Genomic DNA, 13,643 nt, shown 5'->3' on the forward strand with positions numbered 1-13,643 from the left:
CAGAAAATCAGTGAAAATATCTTATCGTTCAGTCGCAAACACTTAACCAAAACCAGGGGATTTTTCAGTCTAATGCCAGAAGTACATCCCCTTCAATTCCTTGATTAAAGAACCGAAACTGTAATACTTAAGACTTGCTTTAAAGGAAATAGTACACCTAAATGTGCTATGTGTGAGGGGCGCTGCTTTGAGCTCCACTTCCACATCCAGATCCACTCGTCGAAGCTCAAATAATACAGCGCACAAACACCTACATACGAAAATAGGGAGCCAAAAGATGGAGACAAACAGACAAACAGACAAACAGACAAACAGACAAACAGATAAATAAATAAAGAACCGGACGCAAGCATCGGAACCTAGAGAGATGGAACCGACGCGACTGTTAAATCCACAAATGGAAGCTAATGAAGGAAGCAGTTTTCCTCAAAAGCAAAAGAAGAAAGAGAGTAGCTTTCCCTCAACCATCAACCATTCGACTGTTGCCTGTCTTTTGGCTTTTGCAATTTTTATTTTCATAAATTCTCAAAGCATGTTTGCCAGCTCATAAAAACGCAGTGTGTACTCTCGCAGACACGCACACACGCAATCCCCTGCCCCGTTGCCATTTTCATGTCCCTCTTCCGCCTTCGCACAAATACTCGTACGAATACTGGTACTCTCACAAGAGGGAAAGCCAAGCGCCCAAGTGGCTCATAATCTGAGCAATTTGCTTGCGTTTTATGTGATTTTTGTTGCTGGTATTAGTGGCTGTAAAGAACACACCCGAGATCCCCAGGTTGAGGAGTGTGTGCCTGTGTGCCTGCATCAGAGGCTGTCTGCATCATTTGTATGCAAATTGAAAGCATCTTGTTTGACTCTCATACATAACTGAGTTGCTGCATATGCACATGAGGCCTGAGTTTGAGACCAAGTTTGCCCTCATTCTGTTTAAATTTGAGATTAAATTCAAATTGAAATCAATCGAATTGTCGACAGCACCTGACTGGGCTGAAAATTAATGAGTTTTGACCGAAATCAATTACGTTTCCATGGTATTAAATTATACGAAATTATACGACCAGCCCCCGCTCTCTCTGCCTCCTTCAGTCATTGGGGGGACCGAGCAAAAAAATTATCCAATTTAAAAGTCAAATGTCATTTTTCCGCCTTACTTTTTTCTCTCTTTCTGTTGACGTTGTTTGTCTGGCGCCAATGCCAGCAGCAGCACATAATGTGAGTTACCTAACAAAGGTGATGGTGGCTCTTTTGACGAAATGGAAATGGAGATGACGGCTGACGTGTCGCTTTTCCATTCCTGCTGCTAAATTTCCGACTGCCCTATCCCAAGAGTGTGCTGGCTTCATCCATATATTGGCTGCACGCGGAAGATGGTATTTCCTGTACAAAAATGGTTTTCGAAGCAATGAATGTAACTGTTGTTCCATTCGGCTGTGTGCACATCCTGGCTCTAATATTACATATAATATGCTTATGGATCTTCTTAGAGTATCCATCGAAATGTTTGGGATTCTTAGAACAACCGGAATGCTTTTTTTCTTTTCTTTTCAGTTTCCGCTTTCTTTTGCTATTTTGGCAAAAGACATTTCTTTCTTCCGCTATGGCAAAGGCAGAAAAATTACTTGAATTTCATTTAACGCAACCAACTTTGTCACCGGCAGCACCCCACAGAGCCAAACAAAGCAAATGCGTTCAGTTTGTTAATGTGTTTGCATAAATTTGAAGCCCAAACAACAGCGATAGCAGGGAAAGTGAAAACATCGGATGGGTTCTGTTTCTGGTTCTGTTCTTCCGAGTTCATGTACGTAAATACACTGTACTCGCCGCTGTGGCAGTAGTGTTCCCCTTCGCTGAGAGACCCTTTCCTGGCAGTTGGGTGGATTCTGAGTTCAGAGTATAGGCTCCCATATTCAAGTTGTATGAAGTTTCGCTTGCTATGTTTAGCACGGGTAGTGCTAGCCGGGGCCATTAATCAAGCTAAGCATACTCCACCAGTCGAATCACAGGTCACAGGCAATAGTTTCACATCCCAATGCAATTGCTCCTCTCAGCAAATTGGACTGTTGGTTGTTTTACCTGTGATGAGGGATATGGGGCATGGGAGAAAGCATAGTTGGGTTACCTGCATCACCTGCAGACACTTAGCCATGACGGCGGAAAGCTTCTGAAAAAATGAGAAGGAAAAATGGAAAAGGGCGGTTGTGTCAAGGGTTAAGTGCATGCGAATTTACGGGTATTTCCATTTCCCTCCGATGGTCCCTCCGTTCGTCGTAATGCATTAGCCGTGTCGGATCCAAGCGGGTGGGGGGTGCCGAGGTTAGCCAACCCCAGAAACGGATTCAAACTTTGTAACCATCTCATCCAGGGCGCTTCTCCGCGTGCTGACCTGCTGTCCGACATAGATTTGAAAAAAGGTTTCTGGTTGGGTTTTTCTATTTCGGGACCTCTCTGTGTGACATTTATGAATACTTGGTATAAACAAGAACTTTTTAACTTTATAATCCGCCCCTCTCCCGGACGACCAATTGTGTATTTATTGTTAGATTGGCTTGCAACCTTGCAACCCAAGGGAAAACAAAACGGAAGCTCGACATTCGGATATCAAAAGTTCATCAGCGTTTTCCGTTTCGATTTTGGAGCCAACTTAAAGCAGGAATTCATGTGGCATTTACTCGGACTATGGCACTTAAAATCCCATATATCATCTGCCTTTATGCTGTGCAAAACAATTTGGGAGAAACACTTTCTGACTCTGGAAAATTGTATAGCTGTCGAAAAGAAAATGATATGGAAAATGGAATAGAATAGCATTCATAAATTCCGACGAAATATAAAATACGATTAATTTTAAGGGAATGTCGATTGTGACTTTAAAATATATTCCATACATTTCTGGTTTATCGGATGCCCTGCCGCTCTGTAAAGTGTTTTCTCTGTTCTACCCGTCTGCACGGGTGTCAATTACTCTTGCTGCTGCTGTTGCCTGTGCCTCACCATCATGCCACGCTCCATGCCTCTCCATGCCGCTGGCTGTTGCCAGTGGCTGTTGCTTTTGTGTTCTGCTGTCTGTTGATGTTTTGGCCTCGCCTTGAAGCAATTTTTATGGCTCATAAAATTCGAAATTAGAACTGGATGTGGCGCTGGATTTGCGACTACAAAAGCTATCCTCTCGCTATATGAGGATGAACATTTTTATGCTCCGCTCTACCCTGCCCGTAGAGGAGCGCCACGAAATCTGGGACCTGCCAAAAGTGGATTTGCTTTTCCAGAATTAGTTGGTATTACATTTAAATGGCATATAATTTGTTAGCGCCATAATATTTATGCGAATTGTGGCCGTACACTTTTATTTATGTTCACTTTGCTGCTCCTCCTCCCCACATCCGCACCGCACCGCCCCGCCCCGGCACTTTCCTATTCAGCGGCATCTACATTCAGTCGCTAAATCCCCCAGCTGACAATCAAAGCACAGTTCTTACAAATTGCGTTTAATTTAAGTCAAAGAAGGGGGGAAGGGTAGGACACTACCTCTCCCTTTCACTTTGGCACAATGCAGTGGCACAGGGAGGTACACCGTGGCGTATGCGCAATATTTTGCTGCCTGGCGAAACAATTATTTATTTTGTGTTTTATTCTGCCTTCTGCGTAGATGCGGAAATTTTTAATTGCCACCTTAGCTGAACAATTTGTGAAAAAGGACTTTACGTTGTTCTCCCAAAGCTTTTGTCGGGCACGTGGCCTAGAGTCCAGGGACATCCACATCCAGGTTTAAGAGTATTTCCTGGCAAAGAAACTGAGAAAAGCCCGTAATTCTCTTCCACGAAGCCCAAGAACCTGTGAATCGTGCGACCTTGAGCTGTTTGCAGCTTCTGAGGCAAGTAAATAATATAAGAGATTCGCATAAATCACAGCAAATAATTTGCTTACTTTGTAGTAACCAAAAAAACATGCCCCAGGAAGGCTAGTTTCGGGATACATTGTACAATCGTACAGTTCGCAATTTTATTTGGGAATTCCCGAATACGCCGGATGCATGTTGGGTCCCAATAGATACCAAGCCTAATTGATACTGATTCTAGAGGGATTATACAGAGAATACACCACCACCTACTTTATACTAACGTTTGAGTTTATCAATCGCTTCTTCCATCTGATTCCATTAAAGGTTAACCATTGGATTTTCCTCTTTCCATTTCAGTTTCCCATTGGTTTTGGCTTCGAATTGAAGTGAAAGGACAAAGCAAGTGGCCAAAAGCAAGGAGTAGGGGAAATTGGAAATGGGCATCAAAGCCGCGACAACGGCGTCCCTGTACTTCCGCTGGCCATGGGCTGGCAGAGGGGAGTCGATGCGGATGATACGTCATGTTTTCGCTTTGGCCTTTGATGATTGAAAATTCCAACTGGCGAGACCAGAAGCGTAAACAACCAGAGGCAGCGTAATCGACAACCACACAGCGGATCGCTGCCCACCCATAAGCAAAACCGATCAGCCAATCAAAGCGAGCCACAAAGGAGCCGGCAAAACTATATACGGGTTCTCCTCTCTATTGACACTGAACCCGAGGCCCAGAGCAGAACGAATACAGTCAGCGCGCAAACGGCACCACGTACCTCGGTTCAGAGGCCACGGAATGAGCAGCAGCAGCAGTTGCAGGCGGAAAGCAGCAGAAAGGCAAAGGATGAGGATGCCGCAAACGTTTCAGCTGCTTCTGTGGATGGGGATGCTGATGCCATTGATGCTGTTGCAGTTGGGGCAAGGCCATGCGGCGACGGATCTAGAATCCGCGACAGTCGCTGGAGCGCAGGGAACAGTAACAGCCGTTGGATCCCCCCGGAATCGCCTCAAAGCGGAAGCGGAAACCCTGATGGCCGCAGGCGACAGCTTCAACATTCGCCACGGGCGCTCCCGCACCTCCCATATGCTGCACAACACAAACATCAACAGCGATGGGAACAGCAACAACAGTGGAACCAGTGGGAGTGGCAGCGCCAGCATCAGCATGCGCCCCACTCTAGTCACGCCCACACAACAGCCTGGGGCAGGTGGCACAACAAGCGCCCCAGTCACGCATAAAATACGCAAATTGCACAAGAAGAAAATCAACGAGAGCATTCGAAAGAGCGTGGACAAGAGCCTGGGTGTGCTACATCTGGCCAAGAACCATCGCAGCCTTGCAGAGGCTGAACATCTACAGGGACGTCCGACCTACGACGAGGACACGGCCGCTCTAAGTGAGGTCATGGAATTGGCAGACGAGATTGATCTGGAGAATTCATTACAGTCGGCTTACCAGAATGTTGTCGTTGGCTTGACTGCCACTACCACTCCCTTTCCCACGCCCCAGCCACCGCCGGCACCAACGCCCCCAGCAGCAGTTGGAGTTTCCTCTGTCGCCAAGACAACTCCGACACGTGGCACAGGCACAGGCACAGGTGCAGCCGATGGAGCTCTGCAACTGCGGCAATTTGTGCGTGCCAACATTGATGATGCCAATTACGCGGAGGATGAGGCGCGGATGGAAGACTTCCCAGAGGTGGAGGTGGATCTAGATGAGGATGAGGAGGAGCCGTTATCGACTACTTCCATGCCGAAAATGGGAATATTTGCGCCTCATCATGTGACCGCGAGTGCGACAAGGACACGTTTGCTGCCAGTGAACAGCAGCAGCTGGCAGGAGCCGCTGGATGGAGGAGGAGGTGTGGGCGACATTGAAGTTCGCTCAGGAGACTCTACAGAATCCGATTACCGTCTCGATGACTCGCATTCAGGCAGTGAAAACGATGCCTTCAACAATGACGATAATATCGTTGATGACGATGACAACGACGACGTTGACGTTGACGAAGAGAATACGCAGAAAAAGCAGTCATATGCCAGGTTGCCCTTTGAAGAGCTGCAGCTCCTCAATGACAGCGGCAGCAGCACCACAGAGTGGATGGACGACGGTAATCGCAATGCAAATGAGAACGACAACAGTCCTGGGGCCGAAGCCCGATCTCAGGCCAACATGGAGGTGAAACAGATACATTTCGGTGGCGAAGGGGAGTCCGATTCCGTGCTGGATACCTCAGAGGTAACGATGGACGATGGCTATCCGCCAGAAGTGCAAATCGATGACAACACCAAGCAGCTGGTCATCGAGGATGTGGAGGGCAACGACGACGATACAGACGGGGAGAACATGGAGTCAAATCAGCTAACGGCGGACGTGATCAATGCCAGGGATAGCAAAATTGATTTGGTCTCCAAATTCCTGCAGTACATCGAGCAGCAGCATTTGATGGGCTCCAATTGTGTGGCCGGCACTTCCCTGAATCTCGGCGAGGGTGTGGTCGACCGGTATGCCCAGGACCGATTCCGTGTGGAGGCCGAGGTGGCCGTCAATCGCGCCAACATGTTGACCAGGTGAGCGAAAAGTCAAAGCGAAAGTTCTCTCTTCTCGTATTATTGTACACATGAGAAACTTTTCCAATCGAAAGTTTTCGACAGAGCGATGCCGAGTGCATATTGGAGAAATGGAAACGGGAAATGGAACAGCCATTAGGGATGTGGAAAAAGCAAAAACTCAACTCAATTTGGGCAAAAGATAGATATCTCAGTGGAGTTTAGTATTAATCTAGTTCTCTTCGCTGTCACTGCTGCCGACGCTATGATTTTCATACAAATCCTTTTCTGTTGGTTCCCTTGGAATATTGAAGATAAGCCGAATCTGTTCGGGAGTGTGGCCCTTGATCATGTTGGCCACCGTCTGGCAGGCGGAATTCATCAGTCCCCTAATGTCCAAGTAATTGGCGGCAATGATCAGCTCGAAGAGAGTGCCGTGATCGACCGTCGAGAAGAAGTCTGCATCCCACTCACAGATGGGATACTCCTCCATTTTCCCATCCTTCTTATCTGCATCTTTCGCAGGAGGAACGTCATTCATATGGTATTTGGCCCAGGTCAGGATCATTTTCAGAATCGTTGAGTTCACATGGGGCACGGGTATGAGGGGATGGTCATGGTCCTCCTCGTGCTCCAGCCCGCAATCCTCCAGCATATTTTTAATGGTGCCCGAACATTTGGCAGTGTCGGCATCGGTGTCGAAAACAACACCATCGGAGGACTCCAACCTGACGAGGGGCATGGCTCTCTTGAATTTTGAATTTTGAAAACTATTTTGTGTGTTGGATTTTTGTGTTGAAATCTGAACGGTTCCACACAGGTAAACGAAAAGGTTTTAGTCGACGGGTGACTTTTTCGACTACTGCACAAAAAATAACACAAAATATTCGTATTGTTCGGCTACTGAATACTTGTCCGAGGGTTCCTCCAATTCATGGTCCGATTTCATCTTCATCGCTCGGCAAGTGTCTTTTGTCCACGCTTATAATGCTGTCCTTGTTGTCAGGACAACTTTCTGCTCTCTGACCCAGCCTGCAATACTTATTTCTGATAAAAGTTCAATTACTTAGTTGAACAGCAGCAAAAAGTTTGTGCCAAGACTTTGATTTATCCAAAGAACGACCGCAACTGTGGTTATTCTCTACCAATTTTCCAGCTGGCCAGTGTGGGGCAGTCAGTCTTCGCTTCTTCCGTTTTTATTTTGTTCCCTGTCCATGTCCATTTCTGATTCCGTCATCGATTCGGCAGTAGCTGGCCAAGTGACAATCTCAAGAACATGTTAGTTCTCCTAGGGCCTCCTTCGAACCCACCTGCAGGAAAGTTTCGCCCACAGTTTGTGCGTTCTTTTTCATAGATTGTGCTTCTTTCTTTCTTTTACCCTCCTTTTATTTTTTTTGGTTTGTCCTCTAGCAGCCCTAAGAAGAACAATAAACACAAAGTTTCATCATTTGACGCATATGTGGGTCCTGGTCAAGAGTCTGTGCCAGAGTCCTGCTGCCTGCATATGACTATAGTATCTATATCTATGTCACTGTGCTCTCCTCCATAAGGACATTAGACATTGAATTTATGTCTTTGTGAAGCGAAAAAATAACGTTTCAATGTTTTTTTTTTTACATATTTTTTCGTTTACCTCACGTCCTGTCGTTTTTACCTCACCCAAAAAGTTAGCTTTCTTTTTTTTTGATACCAGAGCAACAGCAGAGGTTGATTTGATTGCTTCAAGCAACAGGCAAAAAGGACAAAATATTTTATCCACACAGATGGAAGCCGATGGTAACTGGAGCTCATTTCTCAGGTGCTCCCATCAGTGGAAAAGACGGGATATTTTCATGTTCACAATGGATATGCTTTAGTCGAGCCCCTGAACTGGAATATACTTAAACGTTTTCCTGATGTTTTCCGTGATTAGAGAACGAAATCAAAGCCATTTGTTCGAAAAAACTCATTTGTTAAAAGCCACACACAAAGACAAAAAGCAGCCAAGAGCAGGAGGACTAAATGGAACACACAAAAAGCAGCGGAAGGAAAGATTGGAGGCAGAAGAAATAACATGAATGGCATGGCATGGCTGACAAATCTAATGAACAAATGCCGCTTGTCAATAAAACCCACAAATAAACAATTAACCAGGCCAAAAGCGACTTGACAAATTAAGTGAAAGCGAGGACAGAGGGCCACAGACAGAGAGTGGGGCGGAAACAAGGGCCAAGGTCAGGACCCTGCCTTGATCTGGGGAGCAATAAAACGTCAAATTCACACAGAAGATGGCTGTTAATGTCAAATGTCAATAAATTAAACTCTGTTCCAGGATACGGACTTAGGAATTGGGAACTGGGCCCGGGATCAACATTATTGCGTTTAGTGTTACATGTTTGGCATTTGTTTTCATTATTTTGGCTCGATATCGAATGTTGCCCCTGGGACTGCGCCCAGACTTCTGGTCAAACAGCAATCTCAAAGCGCAGTCTTTGGCTGATTTATTCAGCCGTTTCGAACTCCTGGCCGGCATAAATTTGATGAAAGATACTCTGGAGCTGAGTCTGGAACGGATGGGAAGTCCCTTGGTCATAATTTCAAGCGTGTGGCAGGCAGACAGCAGCTGTGCTAATCAGTTTTTCCTTGTGTTAATATAATCAAGGGCAGCCGGAAAACTTTTGCTGTACCTAAAAAGGGAAATTGCGCTGGAAGAGAGAGAGAGAGAGAGAGGGAGAGAGATGGAGAGGGAGTTGGGGCAGCATAGCATAGATACTAATTGAAGTTATTGTTTTGTGATACATTGTTATCGCTTTTGCTTCCTGCCTTCCGTTCTAACACTGGTTTTTTGTGTGGTGTGTGGGTGTGTTGGGTATTTCCAGTTTACTTTGTTTCACAAACAAACAAAAACAAGAATAACATTTAGCGAAAACAAAGGCTACAAAACAGTAGCTGTAGCTGTAGCTGTAGCTTCAGGGGTATCCTGGAGGTCGAACAAGTGGCAGCACCGCATAGGCGGTGAGGAGGGAGGTAGAGGAGGGAAGGCAGACAGGAAAAACAATATCAGTTCAAGTTGAAAATTACGAGCTGCAATTGTTTTCTTGCCTTGGCCACTTTTCGTTAGTTTCCGTTCACGCCGCACCGCCAAAGTGTAGACAGCAAACAAAAAGGAGAAACGACTCCAAATAGGAGCTCACACACACACACATTCATACATACATCCAAGGAACATGCAACAAAAGTGTTGAAGCGTACGTAGCAGAAGGAATCGGAGAAAACTTTTAAGTACTTAAATATGTTGTCGTCTAGGTGAGACAATGCTGAATGAGTGGCAAAGTGGAGGAGACGGGCTTGGAGGTTGGGAAAACTCAGAAATTGAGTTTCCGGTTTCTTGTTCTTCGAACTCAAGAGAGGGATAGAGGATAGATAGACCGATGCCGCTTCATCTGCCGCTTCGTCTGGTGTTGGTGCTGTTGCTGGTGCTGGTGCTGGTACTGGGGCTGTGCCCCCCAGCGCTAAACTCTTTTGATACAAGACATTCCACTTGTCCTTCCGTCGCACGAGCATTTGTGCCATGATTTTGTTTTTCACTTGAACTTTTGGCAATAAACTTGGCAAATAATTGATTGCTTGTTCGTCGCTTGTTCATCGCTTGTTTCATCAATTGCTTTTGTTGTTGTTGTCATCCCAAAAGTTATTTTTCTTCTTGTATATCTGGGGAGTGGCATTTGATTTCACTTCATAGAAGCAATCGAAATTGAAATCTGCATAAGCGATGCACTTTTCAATTGCCAGCGGTAATGAAATGCGACAACAGCAAGGACACAAGTCAAGGCCCCACTTCCACTCCCACTCTGCACCCCCCACATCCCACATCCCACAAGCCACATGCCACATCCTACCCCTAAGCAAGGTATTGGGCGAAATCGGAATTCTCTCCCATTGTCGACCTCCTTCAAAGTTTTTGCCAACAGAAGCAATAAATATATGCAAGTCAATGCGCATGCATGCATCGAAAGAAATCAACTGAAGAAAAGCAATGCTGCCTCAAAGTAAGCTTAAATGTTGCATGGTTGCACTTGATTTCTCTCAGTGTGCGAGCGAGGACTTTGTGCCGCTTGATTTACTCTGCCCTGCCCTATTCCGTGCCTTGCTCTGCGGGCGGTGCTAATAATGCCATGGCTCTGCTGTTCAGTTCCGTGGCACTGCCACTGCCACAGCCACAGCCACACCCTCAACTTTTTATTGTTCGCAGCGAGGCATTTGTCTACAGCCGCCAAAATGGAAATTGTTTTCATTCTGCGCAGAACAATCCTAATGTGGATTTTCTTACTGCACACCACATGCCTCATTCGCCATGCCCCCATGCCCCCATGCCCCATGCCCCCATAGCCCCATTCCCCCAAACACGGGAACAGTGCAACTGACATGGACATGTCCATGCCTTCTGCCAGCTGTAGGCCACCGGGCGGTACATGAATCCCATCCGCGTCACCACCACCGAACCACTACCACTGGGCCGCGTCCTTTTTCCAGTTGGCTTATTTTAGTATCTTTGCATATGAGCTTGACTTTCTGCTGCTCCCGACTCCCTCCCGACTGCTATTGTTGCTGCTGATGCTCGTTGTCAGCCGGATATTCGCTCTTTTTACATAAGACGTACATTGCTGGCCGCTACTGCAGCACCGTGGTACGCTTTGTGCAACACATGTTGCCATAACTTAACAGCTTAACAAACTTGTCGAGTAGTCACCGAAAAGCGAAAAACGCAGCCCCCGCCTCTTCAGAGTCGCTTCCATTTCCACTCTCTGAAGTGGTTGTCGTCCCACTTGGCGAATGCGTAAAATTTAAGCCGCATCTACAGTTCTCTGAGGGCGCCGCAGTCTATTTTTGCGCAATAAAAACATTTGCCACTCTTGCGACCAAAGGCAAGGACACAGGACCCAGGACCCAGGGCCTTTCCGAACAGACAGACAGCCGCACAGACGCATAGCTGCCGCATTGTGGCAGCAAAAGTTGGCCTTTGCAAGGGCTGAAAGGCGCGAGGCCCTCGCGACTCATTATGCTCGACTCATCGCCATCCTGCCTTGCTCTCCGGCCTTCTGCCTGCTACCCTGCCCTCGACGCCTATTGGAGTGCGTGTTCTTATTCCCAGGCGGAGGCGAATTCAAAAAGCAAACTTTTTGGCCAAAATGTTAGCCAACTTTTGCTGCCACAATGGGCGCCAGCAATAATAATCATCAGGCTGCCAAAAGTACGATGAAAAGAAGTTACCAACTTGAAAGCAATTAATGGACTAAATCAAAAAGGCATTTTTCAAACAAGAAAGGCCAATGGGAAAAGGCAGAGGAGTGCCAGCTCCATGGGAGAGAGGCGGCCGGGGCTGGATTGGGCTTGTGGCCAGTATAAACATGTCAACAGCAAGTGCTGCCTTGACTCAAGGCTCATTTAGCCACAGGATAGCACACAGCAGAAACCAAACAGTGAAAAAGGCAAGAAGAAAAAAAACAACAAGAAAAGAACAACAACAGCACAAGGATAGCACAAAGCAGGAACTTTTAATTAATTGAACTCCTTTCCTGTTGGCTAATTGAACACACATGCACACACAGGAGTCACTTCCATCGAGGCAATTTTCCTCTTACGCCTAACTTTTGATCTTATTTTGTATTATGTTTTTCCTCTATGCCTTTTACTTCGAATGAAGAAAAGAAAATTGTCAATTAGCTGGCTATATTGTTTGACAAACATAAAATGATGATTATGTTGTGGCTAACGAAATTTCATACTTTCCACAGACAAAGTTAAAAAAGGTGCCTTGACTTTGGTGCTTTCATGTCGAAAATGAATGAATCATTCCACAGTGCCGTGAAGCAGTCCTTGAGCACTTTCTTTCAAGGGAAAATTTAGTCAATCCAATACAGGGAATTGTAGTGCTTGGCAATAATGTGAACTGTTTGTAAATTGATTTCCATTGTAAATTTAATTGTCTTTCAGGTTTCCCGTTCCCCAGCAATAAATAAATTGAATACAGAACAATTAGCAAAGGGGGGATCATATCTACAGCATTCCAATGCTGTCAGCGCCTTTTTTCCCCTTTGATCATTTAATTATGGCCTAATTAAAATTGGTTAAAAAACCTTGACTGTTATGGGCTATTAAAAAGCGCACCCATTAAACAAATAAAGGGCGGCAAACTTTGAATAAAAAGGTCGCCGACTGCTGGGCCAAATGGTTGTCGACTGTCGACAGGCATCGTCGCCACCGCCGATTCATCAGCTTCATGGCCAAAGCATTTCATTCATTACAGCATCCTTCCCGGACGAGTACCAGGACCAAGTATCCTGGCCAGATGCTCGTGAGGTGCGGAGCACTGCGTGTACTTTGAATAATTAAACCGGAGCATTTCCCTTTCAATTAAGATGTCGACAGCAGTCGGAATCAGATGCTTGAGGTAGTTGCCCAAAGGACAAACCGAAAGTGTTTTCGTCCTGTCCTGTCCTGCCTTGTGTTTCCGTGTCTCTTTAGAGTCCTGCTGAGGATTCGTCAGCCGAAAGGCTGAAGGCTGTTTGTTATACAATTTCGTTTCCAATTTTCTTGATGCCGTTCATGCCATTTCCAGGTGCCGAGATTTGGGATTTCATTTGCAATTATCCCTCTGTCCCCTCCGTTCATGTATAATTAATTGCTTATCACGCACAACGCATAACGATAATAGAATTCAATTTGCTTGTTAATGCAAGTGGCCATTTCAAATATTTGTTTTGATTTGCACATTTTGTTCTCATCTCTGCTGCTGTCTGCTGTCTACTGTCTACTGTCTGTTTTATGTTTTGTGTAACTTGTGTTTGCTATGGAAAAATCAATACCCGTTCATCATTTTCACATCAGTCAGTGGAGACCTTGGCATCGACTTGAATGCAAATATCAGTTGAGAATGAGAATGGCGAGTGGGGGCGCGGGCGGGGGCGGTGGCGTGTACTTTGGAAAAGCGCTTCACCCTCGACATGTAACGACCTTCTCAAAAGTCAAATAACAAAAAAAAAAAAAAAGAAAGCTGCTTAAGTGGCGGGCAGGCCTCACGGCATTCCCCTCGTTCAACCGAAGCTCCAAAGTTCCAATTTCTTCCAAGTTTTATTGAGCAAAAGGCTCGCCGACTGGCCAGGGATCATGTGCTAAACAAATAAGCAAAACAACCAACTAGTGTACGTCCCTTGGAGATACTTAATGCAATACGGAGAGCAGGTGGGAGAGTGACAGTTTAAATGTGAAATAAATTGCC

At 45.9% G+C, this 13,643-nt stretch overlaps 2 protein-coding genes across 3 annotated transcripts in view; one reads left to right on the forward strand and one right to left on the reverse strand.

The window, feature by feature from the left end:
• LOC6592608 overlaps positions 1-13,643 on the forward strand; it is a 46,786-nt gene that overhangs the window by 7,431 nt on the left and 25,712 nt on the right. The window contains exons 1-2 of one of the 2 annotated variants that reach the window (XM_002018120.2): positions 4,100-4,122; positions 4,199-6,406. In XM_002018120.2, coding sequence (XP_002018156.2) covers positions 4,632-6,406 — 1,775 coding nt within the window. In that variant the 5' untranslated portion in view covers positions 4,100-4,122; positions 4,199-4,631. Of the gene's footprint in view, positions 1-4,099; positions 4,123-4,198; positions 6,407-13,643 lie in introns of those variants that run through there. The other variant, XM_026986360.1, reaches the window with a different exon arrangement.
• On the reverse strand, positions 6,576-7,158 carry LOC6592614 (S-phase kinase-associated protein 1). The gene has a single exon (XM_002018126.2). The coding sequence runs from the start codon at positions 7,125-7,127 to the stop codon at positions 6,618-6,620; it is 510 nt and encodes a 169-aa protein (XP_002018162.1). The 5' UTR covers positions 7,128-7,158; the 3' UTR covers positions 6,576-6,617.

Source organism: Drosophila persimilis, unplaced genomic scaffold (assembly GCF_003286085.1).
Source record: "Drosophila persimilis strain 14011-0111.01,24,50 unplaced genomic scaffold, DperRS2 tig00000002-arrow-pilon, whole genome shotgun sequence".
Lineage (NCBI taxonomy): Eukaryota > Metazoa > Arthropoda > Insecta > Diptera > Drosophilidae > Drosophila > Drosophila persimilis.